The sequence below is a fragment of the Theileria annulata genome, chromosome 3 (genome assembly GCF_000003225.4).
Source record: "Theileria annulata chromosome 3, complete sequence, *** SEQUENCING IN PROGRESS ***".
In the NCBI taxonomy this organism is placed as follows: domain Eukaryota; phylum Apicomplexa; class Aconoidasida; order Piroplasmida; family Theileriidae; genus Theileria; species Theileria annulata.
Window position 1 is genome coordinate 500,471 of NC_011100.1, and position 13,826 is coordinate 514,296.

At 33.4% G+C, this 13,826-nt stretch overlaps 1 protein-coding gene across 1 annotated transcript; it reads right to left on the reverse strand.

Moving 5' to 3' along the window:
* Window positions 1-299: 299 nt before the first annotated feature.
* On the reverse strand, window positions 300-13,181 carry TA03521 (Theileria-specific hypothetical telomeric sfii fragment-related protein, putative; the record flags this gene model as incomplete). Its single annotated transcript, XM_949842.1, has 1 exon — window positions 300-13,181. The coding sequence occupies one exon, from the start codon at window positions 13,179-13,181 to the stop codon at window positions 300-302; it is 12,882 nt and encodes a 4,293-aa protein (XP_954935.1).
* Window positions 13,182-13,826: the final 645 nt, after the last annotated feature.

Below are 13,826 nucleotides of genomic sequence, written 5' to 3' on the forward strand. Positions count from 1 at the left end.
TTGAAAATTAAAATTTAATGTGAGTATAAAACTGTGAAACGGACCATTTTTCACAAGTTCGAAAAATAGTACAAATTACAAAAATTTTTTGTAACAAGATATTTTACACTTTAAATTAGAACAAAATTTACAATTTATGCATTCTGTGTGTGATAGTTTTATTGGAGTGAATAAACCAATAAATGACAATTTTAAAAATGATTTGCTTAATGTAGAGGGATTTATAATACACAGTAGAATATCCTTATTAAAATTAATAATCTTTATATTATTCAATATGATGCCACAGAACAACTTGATTAATCAGATGTAGATAAAGCAGGAGAGGTAGTTGATTCTTCGAGTAATGTATGGTCTTCAGGCACTTGTTCATTAGTTGATTCAGTTTCAGTTTGAGCGGGCTCATTAGTTGATTCAGTTTCAGGCTGAGATTCAGGTTGATTAGGCTTTTGTTTGGAGTCTTCAGTTTCTGTAGGGTCTTCAGGCACTTCCTCTTCAGTTTCTTGTTCATTAGTTCCAGTTTGTGCAGATTCTTTAGTTGCTTCAGTTTCTTTTGGTTGTTGTTCAGTTTGAGTAGATTCTTGTTCAGTTTCAGGTTGAGTAGCGTCTTGTTTTGAGTCTTCAGTTTCGGCTTCTGTAGAGTCTTCTGTGGGAGTATTTTGTTCTGGCTTTTTAGTGGATTGAGTACCATACCTACGAGACATTTTCTTCCAATGATTCTCTTCAAATGAGCAGAAAATATATTGATCATCAAACCTTAGGACAAACTTGCTCTGATCACTGTTGTAGGTAATTGACTTAGGATGTTCATCTGATCTTTGACTCCATACAGTATTTTCATGATGCTTGAGCAAAGCACAATTTAGGCTATTCAGGTCATATTCATAAACGTCATTTTCTCCGTCCCAGTTCACATTGTATTTAGACGGATTAATAAATGCATAATTTCCAGATTTGTCCTTTTGGTATAGTTTGACCTCAGGTCGAGCATTAGTTCTTTGAGTTCTGAAACCACTGAAAGGTTTCCATTCGTCATTAATAAATGTGGAAAAGTATACATACTTGTCTTCACATTCTACCTTAATAGTACTATTGGTAATATTGAAAACAACGGAAGTTGGATAGTGATCCATGTGTTTTTCATAATCATAAACCCAAGCAGTCTTTTCGTCATATTTAACATGGGTACACTTAACTCCGTAGAATATATTACAGGTAATAATTGGTCCAATAATTTCCTCATGGAAACCAGTGATAGGCTCTAACAAACCGTCATCATTAGTTTCATAAAGCTTTAGTTTATAGAATTCCTTATTTTTAGTAATCTTGGAAGCTTTATAACCATATACTGAGTGCCACTTATTATCATAATATGAATAGTAGGATTCATAGTGGTCCTTGGACTCAACAATTAAAAATCCGTTGTTTCTGTTAAAAATAATGGTAGTTGGATAGTTATTTTCATGTTCATCATCGTCATAATTCCATGCTGAAATATTATCATACTTGACTTCAGTGCATTTCACATCAGGATTTAGGGTGTATGTAAGTATATTTCCATTTGGGGTCATAGCATAATTTGATGTGTCGAGTTCAAAAGGGTTATTGCTGAGGTTTGTAGATAAAAGTTTCAATTTATTCGAATCAAAGGTATAACTTTGAGTAGACTTGAACTTGTTTCCAAAGGGTAGCAATTTCCACAAACCATTTTCGAAGTGAAATTGGTAACGATAGTCGTTTCCAGATTCAACTGTAATATAATACTTCTTTTTATTAATAACAAGAGTTGTTGGATATTTATCTCCAATTTCACCGGGATTGTATTTCCAAACATCTTTGTCGTCATACATTATACATGTACACTTAACACCATCTTTAATCTTGAAAGTGACAACATTATCGGTATCTTCTCTTTCATATTTAGATTTTTCAAGCTCAACAAGTTTATTTTGGTCAGAGGGATCATTGGTCAACAGTTTAATCTTTTCTGGATCAGCTAAATCTGTCTTGGGATTAAACCTATAGCTGAATGGTAACAATTTCCACTCTCCGTTTTCAAATTGAAACATGTAACGATAATAATGTCCCGATTCAATCAACATAATATTTGTCTTTTTATTCAGAGAAATTGTTGGATAATTATTTCCATGTTCATCAAGTTTGTATTCCCATACAACTTTTTGGTCATACTTTACACAGTAACAATTTTTGGAATATCTAAAAATATAATTAACAAGAGTCTGTCTATCTTCCTTATCATACTCATTTATTGGCATGAGAACAAGTGTATTATTTTTATCCATTGTGAAAACCTGGAGCTTATTAGTGTCAAATAATTGGGTTTTAGAAGAACGGAACTTTAGTGTATAACCATAAGGTAGTGGTTTCCACTCCTTATTTTGGTATATATATAAGTAACGGTAGTGATGCCCTGAATCGACAAGGACAATACTTTTCTTTTTATTAAAAACAGCGGTAGTTGGATATTTATCTTCATGTTCGTTTTGTTTATATTTCCATACATCTTTATTATCATACATAATGCATGTACACTTTGCGTTGGTGTTAAATTTAATAGCAAGAACATCTTGTGAATACTCGATTTCATATTGAGAAGGGTCAAGCTCAACAAGTTTATTTTGGTCAGTGGGATCATTGGTAAGCAATTTAAATTTATCAGACAAAGGATTTGTTTTATAACCGAATGGTAACTCTTTCCACTTCTTGTCGTAATATGAATATACATATCTATAGAAATGGGATGAATCTACAATGACATAACTTTTCTTTAAATTGATGGAAACTGTGGTTGGAAAATCATCTGAATGCTCATTTTCATCATATTTCCACACCGACTGATTTTCATACCCGACCTCTTTACATTTGACAGAATCCTTAAATTTATATGTTATAAATGATGGAGATTCAACAGTATATTTGGTATAATCAAGCTCAACAAGTTGACCGGAGTCCGGATCTGTAGTCATGAACTTCAGTTTATCAGGATCAAAGACTCCTGTGGAATTATGATCATAGTTCAATTTTTGATTGGCACCTAATGATTTAAACTCGTTATTTTGGAATTGAAATATGTTACGATAACTACGAGATGACTCGACAACTAGATAGTTTCTGTTCCGATTGTTAAATGAAACAGAAGTTGGATACTTATCTTTATGTTGACTTTTATGTTTCCAAACCTCTGTATTATCATACTTAATACAGGTACACTTTGGATAAGCATTAAACTTGAATTCATATGAGTTGTCAACAATACTAACTGTATAGTCAGACGACGTGATGACAGTATCATTCTCATCAAGGAACTTAAGCATAGTAACATCATGTCTGGTAGAAGTGATATCCTTCCACTCACCAACCTCTTGGAATAGTGTGAACATATTATCATAGATGGTGGAGGTCATATCATAGAACTCACCTAGTAGATGGAACACTTTGAAACTATTATTTGTCAGTAGGAGAGCTAGGTATTTAACACCATCAATAAACATATTCCTGACCAAAGTAACACAAAGATCAGTGGACTCCCAAATAACAATGGTACCTTGAGTTACCTTACTGAACACATGGTTATACTTAGGACTATAAGTAACAACTCCACTTTCATCAGTATAGTCAAACTCACTGGTGGACTGAGTAGCATTGATGTCCAGTGAGACTTTGGTAGCGGATGTGACTGCGGGTTTGGTCTCAGGTCTAGTCTCAGGTGGAATAACCTCAGTTTCAGGAGTTTCAATTGAAGTAGTTTCCGTTACAGGAGTTGGTTTGAAATCGAGTTTTTTCGATTCATTTTTATTATTAATGACACTGAAACTGTTTGATACAAGACCAAGACGAAATTTCCTTATCGTTGAAAACTCTTGATCATCACTAGGCTTCCAAACCTCGTCATCACCATACATTATTTTCTTACAGATTACATCATTGAACTTAAATTTATATTCAGTATCTGGTTCTTCGATATCATATTTGGATTTGTCAAGCTCAATGTAGGTTCCACTGGTATCCGTGGTGATGAATTTTATTTTTTCAGGATCTATTGGATCTATCAAACGTGACTTGAAAGCGAACACACAACTAAACTGACCGGCAGAATATGAGAATAGATAACGATAAGTTCCTGAACAATCTACCATGACAGTCTTTTCATCTATGTTGACAATAACTGAGGTTGGATATTTATCTTCATGATCTTTATAATTATATGACCAGACTTCTTCTTCACCATATTTAACATGAACACATTTGGATCCTGGATTAAGAGCAAAAGATGTGATGGGACCCTTTACAGATTTATTAAACTGGGTATCATCCATAACTGGTGTACCGAACTGATTTAGTGTGAAGATTCTCAATTTATCAGAATAGAGTGGTTGCAAATCCTGAGTTTTGTAACCAGAAATACATCTCCATTCATCATTAATATAGGTATAGTAATATTGATAATGATTTTGAGACTCTACCAAAATAAAACTAGTGGTTGTGTTCAGAAGCATGTTAGTGAGATAATGCCTTCCATGGATGGATTTATCATATTTCCATACAGTTTGCTCGTTGTATTTAATTTCTGAACATTTCGTATCTGGTTCGAAAGTGTAATTCACCAAGTGTGTCAGTTTTTCAATCATTAATTTACTACCGTCTAGCTCCTTGGATTGACCATCTTCACTTGAAGCTAAAAGCTTAAGTTGTTCTGAAACTACTTTAGATCCTTGTAGTGTCTGAAAGGTGTCTGATGGAAGTGAGGTAATGTCGCGAGATGATGAATCTGGATCATCAAGAAGTAACAGATCAAAGTCTTTATCAGTTTTATATACATATAAGATAATTTTGTCGTGTTGACCATAGTTTGCGACAACTTTACAATAATAATCAGGACTGACACACTCTTTCAGAACATGATCACCTTTTTTGATTTTGGAAAACCCGAAACCTGTTTTAGCTGTAAATACATGATTATCATTACTTTTTATATACTCGTAATTGTCAGCACTCTCCATGTTTTTAAGATCAACTTCTATTAAATTTCCAGGCGGAATAGTAATCTGAGTTGATGATTCATCCTGTTCTGATAGTCCAGAGGATATCTGGGTAGAGTCTGTTGTACTTGAATCATCATCTTCAAATTCTTCTTTGGATTCTACTTCAATATCAGATGGTGGAATTATACCGGGTATATTTACTTCATTTGACTCTCCATCAGGAGTTGAAATAGTTATCTTGTTGTTGAGTAGATTCAAAACGACAGATTTTAATGATCCATGTTTGGGATCATCGCTATGATTCCAGATAACAGAATCTCTAAATTTAACCAGATGACATTTTGTTTCACCATCAAATTCATAACCGTATAAAAACTTTTCAAGTGATACAGAAAATTGGTCATCTTTAAAGAGTAGATAACCTGTTGTATCATTATCGAAATAAAACATCTTAAGATCAGAAAGATTAAGCCTTGTATTACTGATGTCTTCCCAATTCTGAGAACTAGGATTCTTGAGTAAAAGTATAAATTTGTTGTCCACACGAAACATGGCAAGATATTTTTTGTTACCGGAGTCCTTTAATACTAACTTATTTACATATTCACTAGGATTTGTAGTTTTCCAAATTGTTGTCTCTAATCCAGCGGTATCGGATTCCACTAAACTATTGAATAGAAAGCTGGATTTAGGAATAAGAGTTTTGAATTCTCCATCAACTGAGTATTCAAAGACATTGGAGCTCTGACTCTTAGTAATATCAATAGATATCTTATTAGAAACCTCAATCCATTTGCCATCCAAATAATTTAGATGTTTAATATCGCCATTCTCTAGGTGTAAAATTGTATTGGTGATTCTACCTTTCTTGCCTTGACCATCTACTACAATTTTTTTAGCATATATATTGTCGATGACTTTCCAAATAACTTCATCTGAACCCAATCTTGATGATCTTATTAATTTATCAAACAATGTATTACCTAATGAAGTGTAAGTAACAAGATCACCATCTTTGGTACAATGAAATTGGTCAGTACTTTCAGCCTTGTTAAGGTCTATAGTAGCTGCCTTTAATCTGGACAATTCCTTTACTACCTTTGTTTGATCGTTCATATTCATAACATACAAATTATTTTCTATAAGATCCAAATAGGCTCCTCTCAGATCACCAAAATTTACATCGTCTTTATAATTATAGACTACAACATTACCTAATTTAACTATATGAAACTTTTGTCGTTCTTTTGCTCTGTATCCAAGTGATAGATGATATAGAGATATATTATACGAACTTGGGCCTAGTTGTTGATAAGCATTTGTGGTTTCATTTTTAGAGAACAATTTTATGTCACTAAATGAATGCTTAGTGTCGGTAATATCTTCAAAGGGTGAATTCTTCTTTCCAGAATAGAAAAATTGATATTTTTTGCTAACGAATAATAAGAGGAGATATTTTTCACCAGTAGAAGCTTCTTTTAATCTAACTTTAATTGCATAATCATCATTATCGGATTTCCAAATCGATTTCTTGCCGATTTTAACATCTTTAAATCCGTTTTCGTGTCGTGCAGTGAAGGTTTTGTAAATTCCATTGTCAGAGAATTGGTATTTGGGGGTATTATTAGAATCGTTTATATCTAGTGAGGTAAGTTCAGCTGAGGGAATTTCACTCTCTGATTCTTGTTCGGGTAATTCCTGTATGACAATATCAGTTGAAGTTTGATCATCTGTTTCTCTAGTTTCTTCGGTAGGTTTAGATTTAGGTTTTGGAGGTATAACTTCCTTATCCAAATCAAGTCTTTTGTTATCTTCTTCTAAGTTAGTAAGGAAGAACTTATTTGATGACAGACCAAGATAAACTCCCTTCAATAAGCCGAAATCTTCATCAGATTCATAATTATAGATCAGCTTATCGTTGTGTTTAATTTGATGTAACTCAACATTGAAAGATACACCGTATGAAAATTCATTAAAACCCATAGTATAACTACTAGGATCTATTTCTTTATATTCACTGCCAGATTGATCAAATGTGAAGAACTTGAATCCTGAAAAATTATGTCTCTCACTGGTTATATCTTTCCAATCTTTATCGTCAGATTCTTTATGAAATAGAAGAAATTCACCGTTATTTAGTAACAAGGCTATGTGGTTATCTGATAATTTTAGCCTGACCATTTTGACATATTTTTCAGAATCCTTGGATTCCCAAACAACTTCTTCTTTACTAAAGGCAGATGGCGCGGATCTTATCACTTTGTTAAATAAACAACCATGTTTAGCCTTATATGTAGCAAATTCATTTTTCTTTACATATCTAAAGTTGTCAGAACTAGTATTTTCGATTAAATCAAGTTGAACTAAAGTTAATTGTTTTTTAGGCTCTTTTTTGGGAGTTGCTTTTTGTTCAGTAATTTCCTCTGTAGTAGTTTCTTCAGTAGGAGTAGATTCTGTAGATTCTGTTGGATCAGATGGAGTTTGTTTAATAGATTCTAATATAGGATCTGAATCATCTAGATTAGAGTTTTTTGCTTGATCTATATCCAAACCCACTTTATTATCATTAGTGTTTTCAATAGATAAATTGTAATTAAGAAGATGGAAATAAATGGATTTTAGCGTTCCAAAGTTAGGATCAACACCATGTCTCCAGATTGTTATGTCATCATGAGTAATTCGGTGACACTCTATATCTTTATCAAATGTAAATATGTATGACAAATTTAAAAGAGATCTAGAGTAATTCTCTGTTTTTAATTTTAGATATTTATTAGATTCTTTTTCTACGGTGTAAAGAGCCAACTTGAAGAATTCAGTTCTAGATTTTGAAGTTATTTCTGTTAATTTTTCTTCATCTTCCTCCTCCTCATAAAGAAGAAAATTAGCAGATTCAAGAAGAATTGCTAAGCATCTTTGAGGTGTATACCTAAAGGAGGCATGGGTGGCGTACTGCATAGGATTTACTTGCCTCCAAATAGACCCATCAAATCCTTCATCATCTTCGTCATCATCATCAGGCTCTATAGCAGTGTCGGGATCTATTATATTCGAGATACCTTTCCCTTCTTTTGCAGCATAGTTCTGATATTTGTACCTTGGTGGTCTACGTTCTTGTTCATCATCATCATCATCTTTCTTCTTCCAGCTTTTTCTATCCTTTTCAATTTTTGCCTTTTCTTCTGCTTTAGGTTGTTCTTCAGTGTCGAATTCTTGATACACATAATTTTTTGTATCCTTGTAATCTTTAAGGATATCCACTTCGAACATATCAACACTTGCTTCTCCTTGAACTATTAATGCTCCAACAGTTTCAAAAGCATTTTGAGGTTGTTCGGCAACCTCTTTCCAAAACTCACCCTCTTTGGGTCTGTATAACATCTTTTTTCCTGATCTAGTATCCAAAATCAATACTTGTTTTCCCTTACCAAAATCTTCGAATGATATGGTTTTTGCAAGTTCAAATTCACCTTGGATTTGCCAAATAACAGTCCAGGTAACTCTGTCTTCTCCAGTTGTCCTTATAACTCCACTAAATTCACCATCATCTTTAGGGGTAAAAGTGAGAACATTACCGGTCTCTAAAGTATCATAATTTTTATCATCTTTGAGATTGTTAAGATCTAATACTGTGGTTTTTGTTTTGGTCATTTCTTTGGTTTCAGGAGGTGCTTCTCCTTGTTCCAAGCTATGTCCCTTTTCCTTCCATTCACCGTCTTCAAATTTACAGACAACAAATTTATCTTCAAATGTAACGATGAATTTATACTGTTCGATTTTATAGGTAAAGTACAATGGATATTTTTCGGAACCAGTCTCAAGTTTCCATACAGTCTTGTTTTCATACTTAATTTCATTACATTTGACGTTATTGTTAAGGTCATATGTGTGTTCATCACGATCTGAGTTATGAATATAGTCAGATTCAGGCAATTCTACAATTTGCCCAGATTGATCTGTAGTTAATAGTTTAAATTCATCAGGTTTAAATTCAGGAACCTTATCTTCTTCTTCCTCATCCTCACCTTCAGCTGGTTTAGGGGTTGTTTCCTCAGTTGATTGAGATTCAGATTCAGCTGACTGTTTAAATTCTAGTTCTTTTGTATTATCAGAAAAGTTCTTGACGAAGAAATTGTTAGTAATAAGACCTAGATGAAACTTCTCTATTGTTGCAAACTCAGCGTCGTCGGTGTTTTCCCAAAGGTCATCTTCACCATAAGTGATCTTCTTACAATTGACTCCATCTTTGAACTTAAATTCATAAGAAAGATCAAAAATGGTTACTATGTAATCAGAAGACTTGAGTTCTGTATCATTATCTCCAATGAACTTAAGCATAGTAATGTCATGTCTCTTAGATGTTACATCTTGCCACTTATCAGATTCCTCATGAAATAGTGTGAACATATTATTCTGAAGAAGGATGGATAGATATTTAACATTATCTCCAGTCTTAGTCATAACCATAGTGCCATAGACATTATCCTTGGACTCCCAAATATCCTTGATACCCTGAGATACCTTGTTAAACACATGGTTTGATTTGGGAGTGTATGTGACAACACCATTCTGTTCAGTATATTCAAACTCACTCGTACTCTCAGTCTTCTCTATGTCAAGAGTGAACATTGTAATGTCCTTAAGTTCTTTAGTCTGATCAGAAGAACTCGTGATACAGAATTTATTAGTAATAAGACCTAGTGATAATGACTTTAGTTCTGAGTAGTTAGTATCATCAGTGTGGTTCCAAATGGGTATATTATTGTATGTTACCTTTCTACATGTGACTCCGGTGTTGAATTGATATGCATAGGAGTAGTCAACTAATTTTACTGTATAGTCAGATGCTTTGAGCTCAACATCGTTATCACCAAGGAATTTGAGCTTCTTAACATCATGTCTCTCAGAAGTTATATCATCCCAGTTTTTACCCTTATCAGAGCTATGAAGTAGTATAAAACTATTATTCTGAAGAAGTAAGACTACATGTATGTTTTTGCCAATTAAACCACTTTCATCCTTAGTCACTACCAAAGTACCATTGACATCATCCTTAGTCTCCCAAACCAGAGTGGTACCCTTAGTAACCTTGTTGAATACATAGTCAGACTTAGGAGTGTATGTATGAAATTTATCATCTTTAGAGTGATCGAAATGATCAGTATTCTGAGTCTTGTCTATGTCAACAGAAACCTTGATATCTACTTCTTTTTTCTCATCTGAGGAATTATTAACATAGAATTTATTTCTAGAAAGATCTAGGTGAAGGGACTTTATTTCTGAAAAGTTGGGATCATCAGTGTGGTTCCAAACATCAAGATCGGAATACTTAACTGCTCTGCAGGTGACTCCAGAATTAAATATGTATGTAAATGATAGATCCTTTAGGGTTACTGAGTAATCTGACTTGGAGAGCTCAGTATCACCTTCCCCAAAGAATTTAAGTTTAGTAACATCATATCTATCAGAGGTTATTTCAATCCAGTTACCATCAGATTCCTCTTTGAACAGTGTAAAAGTATTATTATCGAGTAATATGGCTAGGAATTTCTTGTTATCAAGAGTCATTGTCCTTACTAAAGTACCAAAGACTTCATCTTTGGATTCCCAAATATCTGTGGTACCCTGAGATACCTTGCTGAACAGATATCCAGAATTAGGTGTGAGTGTGAGGACACCGTTCTGATCATTAATGTAATACTTTTCTGTGGTTTCAGTCTTATCTAGGTCCAGAGAGATCTTGATACCTACTTTTTTAAATTCAGATGCATTAAGGACAAAAAAAGCGTTTGAGGCAAGACCTAATGAAAATTTCTTTATCTCTGAAAACTTAGGATCATCACCAGGCTTCCAAACCTCGTCTTCAGAATATGTGATTTTCTTACAGTTAATATCTTCATTAAACATGAATTGATAAGAGTAATCAACAATGGTAACTGAGTAATCTGAAGACTTGATCTCAGTATCGTTCTCTCCTAAGAATTTGAGCTTAGTAATATCACGTCTCTGGTTGGTTACATCTTGCCACTCATCTCCGTCAAGTTTGAATACTTTGAAACTATTATCTGTGAGTAGCATGGCTATATATTTAAAATCATATACAGTCTTAGCCCTTACCAAAGTACCATACAGACAATCACTTGATTCCCAGACATCAATATTACCTTCAGATATCTTGTTAAATATATGACCAGGCTTAGGAGTGTATGTATGACAAACGTCATCCTTAAAGTATTCATAATCATCAGTGGACTCAGTCTTCTCAATATCAAGAGAGATTTTGGCGCCTATATGCATTATCTGATCAGACTGATTCTTAACAATGAAACTATTAGTAATAAGATCGAGTTGAAATGACTTTATATCTTCAAACTTAGGGTAGTCACTATTCTTCCAAACATCACCTCCACCTAACTTAACCTTTCTACAAATGACTCCATCATTGAATATGTGAGCAAATGATAGATCGACAATGGAAACTGTATAATCTGTCCTGGAGAGCTCAACATCGTTATCTCCAAAGAATTTAAGTTTAGTAACATCATGTCTCTTAGATGTTACATCCTTCCACTCATTACCATCCAGATGGAACACTGTGAACTTATTATTTGTCAGTAGGAGAGCTAGGTATTTAACACCATCAATAAACATATTCCTGACCAAAGTAACATATGCATCATCCTTGGACTCCCAGACAACATTGGTACCTTGAGTTACCTTACTGAACACATGGTTATACTTAGGACTATAAGTAACAACTCCACTTTCATCAGTATAGTCAAACTCACTGGTGGACTGAGTAGTGTTTAAGTCAAGAATAATCTTTATATCTAGTTTCTTTGATTCATCAGACTGATTCTTTACAAAGAAATCGTTAGAAGCAAGTCCCATTGAAAATGACTTTATTTCAGCAAACTTGGGATCATCAGTATGTTTCCACATTGGAACATCATTGTATGTTAGCTTTCTACAATTGGCTCCAGACTTGAATAAGTAGGTAAAGGATAGATCAACAATACTAACTTTAAAGTCAGAAGACTTGAGCTCACTATCACTGTCACCAAGGAACTTAAGTTTATTAATATCCAATTTATCTTTAGTTATATCGTTCCACTGGTTATTCTCTAGATGGAACAATGAGAACATATTATTCTCCAGTAATATGGCCAGGTATTTCTTATTATCTTCAGACTTAGTGCTTACTAAAGTACCGCATAGGTTATCCTTGGATTCCCAGACTACCCTGGTACCTTGAGATATCTTGTTGAATACATGACTATCCTTGGGAGTGTATGTGACAACACCATTCTGTTCAGTATAATCGAAATCATTCGTACTCTCAGTCTTATCTATGTCAAGAGTTAGCTTAGCTTTGGTAAGTTGCTTTGATTCAAACTCCTTATTAGATACGAAGAATATGTTAGTAATAAGACTTAGTGATAGTGACTTTATCTCTGAAAACTTATTATCGTCACCAGATTTCCAAAGGTCATCTTCACCATACATGATCTTTCTACAGTTAACACCAGACTTGAATGTGAATTCATAAGAAAGATCAAAAATGGATACTATGTAATCGGTTGCCTTGATCTCAGCATCATTATGTCCAATGAACTTCAGCATAGTAATGTCATGTCTGGTAGAAGTTATGTCTTTCCACTCATTACCGTCCAATTTGAACAGTTTGAACATATTATTATCCAGTAATATGGCTAGGTATTTAAATCCATCCACAGTCTTAGTCATTACCAAAGAAACATAGACATCGCCTTTGGATTTCCAAATATCGATGGAACCATCCACTACCTTACCGAACACATGGTTATACTTAGGTGTGAATTTAACGACTCCATTATGGTCACTGATGTTATATTGATCAGTGGTCTGATTAATGTTGATATCAAGATTGATCACGGTGACAGACGTGACAGGAGTGGCTTTGGAATCGCCTTCTTTTGGTTTACCATCTTCTGCTTTTGGTTGGTTAGGTTGTGAGTTCTCGTCGGTAGTAGCTGATTGAGATATTGGTCCTTCTTGAGAGGAACTTCCTGCCAATAGGGTAGAATTAGAAGTACCTTCTCCAGCATTATTTGGATCAGAGGAATAAACTGACCTTTTCAAATGATTAGATAATAAATAAATAATTAAATACCCATATATACATCTCAGTCCAAGCATACCAAGATGAGCCCTTTAAAATAAACAGGACTGTGTTAATAACAATCCAATCCCACAAGAGAGTTTGTGAATGTTTGGTTATATCAGTTTAGGCGTTAATTGAGGTCAAGTATCATGCCAATGGGGATGGATATTCAGGGCAAATAGTAAACAACATTTATATTCAGCAATTAAATACAAAATAATTTTATTAGCTATTATTAAACAAAACTTACAACTAATTGAAATCATTTTTTATTAAATAAAAACATAGGAACTTTGTGATAAACCGCTCTCTAGAAAAAACAACATGTTGATAATAAAGCATATCCTGAAATTCAGAATTTTCCTATATATAATTTTCTAGTTAGAACTTTAGCTATTGATTCATTTACAAATTTGCTCATGAAATTTTTACTTAGAGTTATCCTTTAAAACTCTCTTACCAATTCTATGGTAAATATTTATTTAAAATTATTCTTATTTTCCTCCTCCTTAAAATTCTTGTACTTTTCTTTGAATCATATCTTAGTTAACCTCCAATGCTATTCTAATTTTGTTTTAACAATATATTAATGATTTGCTTTAATTAAATCAAACTGTTATTACATAATTATCTGTATCTTCTTATTAATATTTACAAGAGTTCTATCATTCAATTATGAT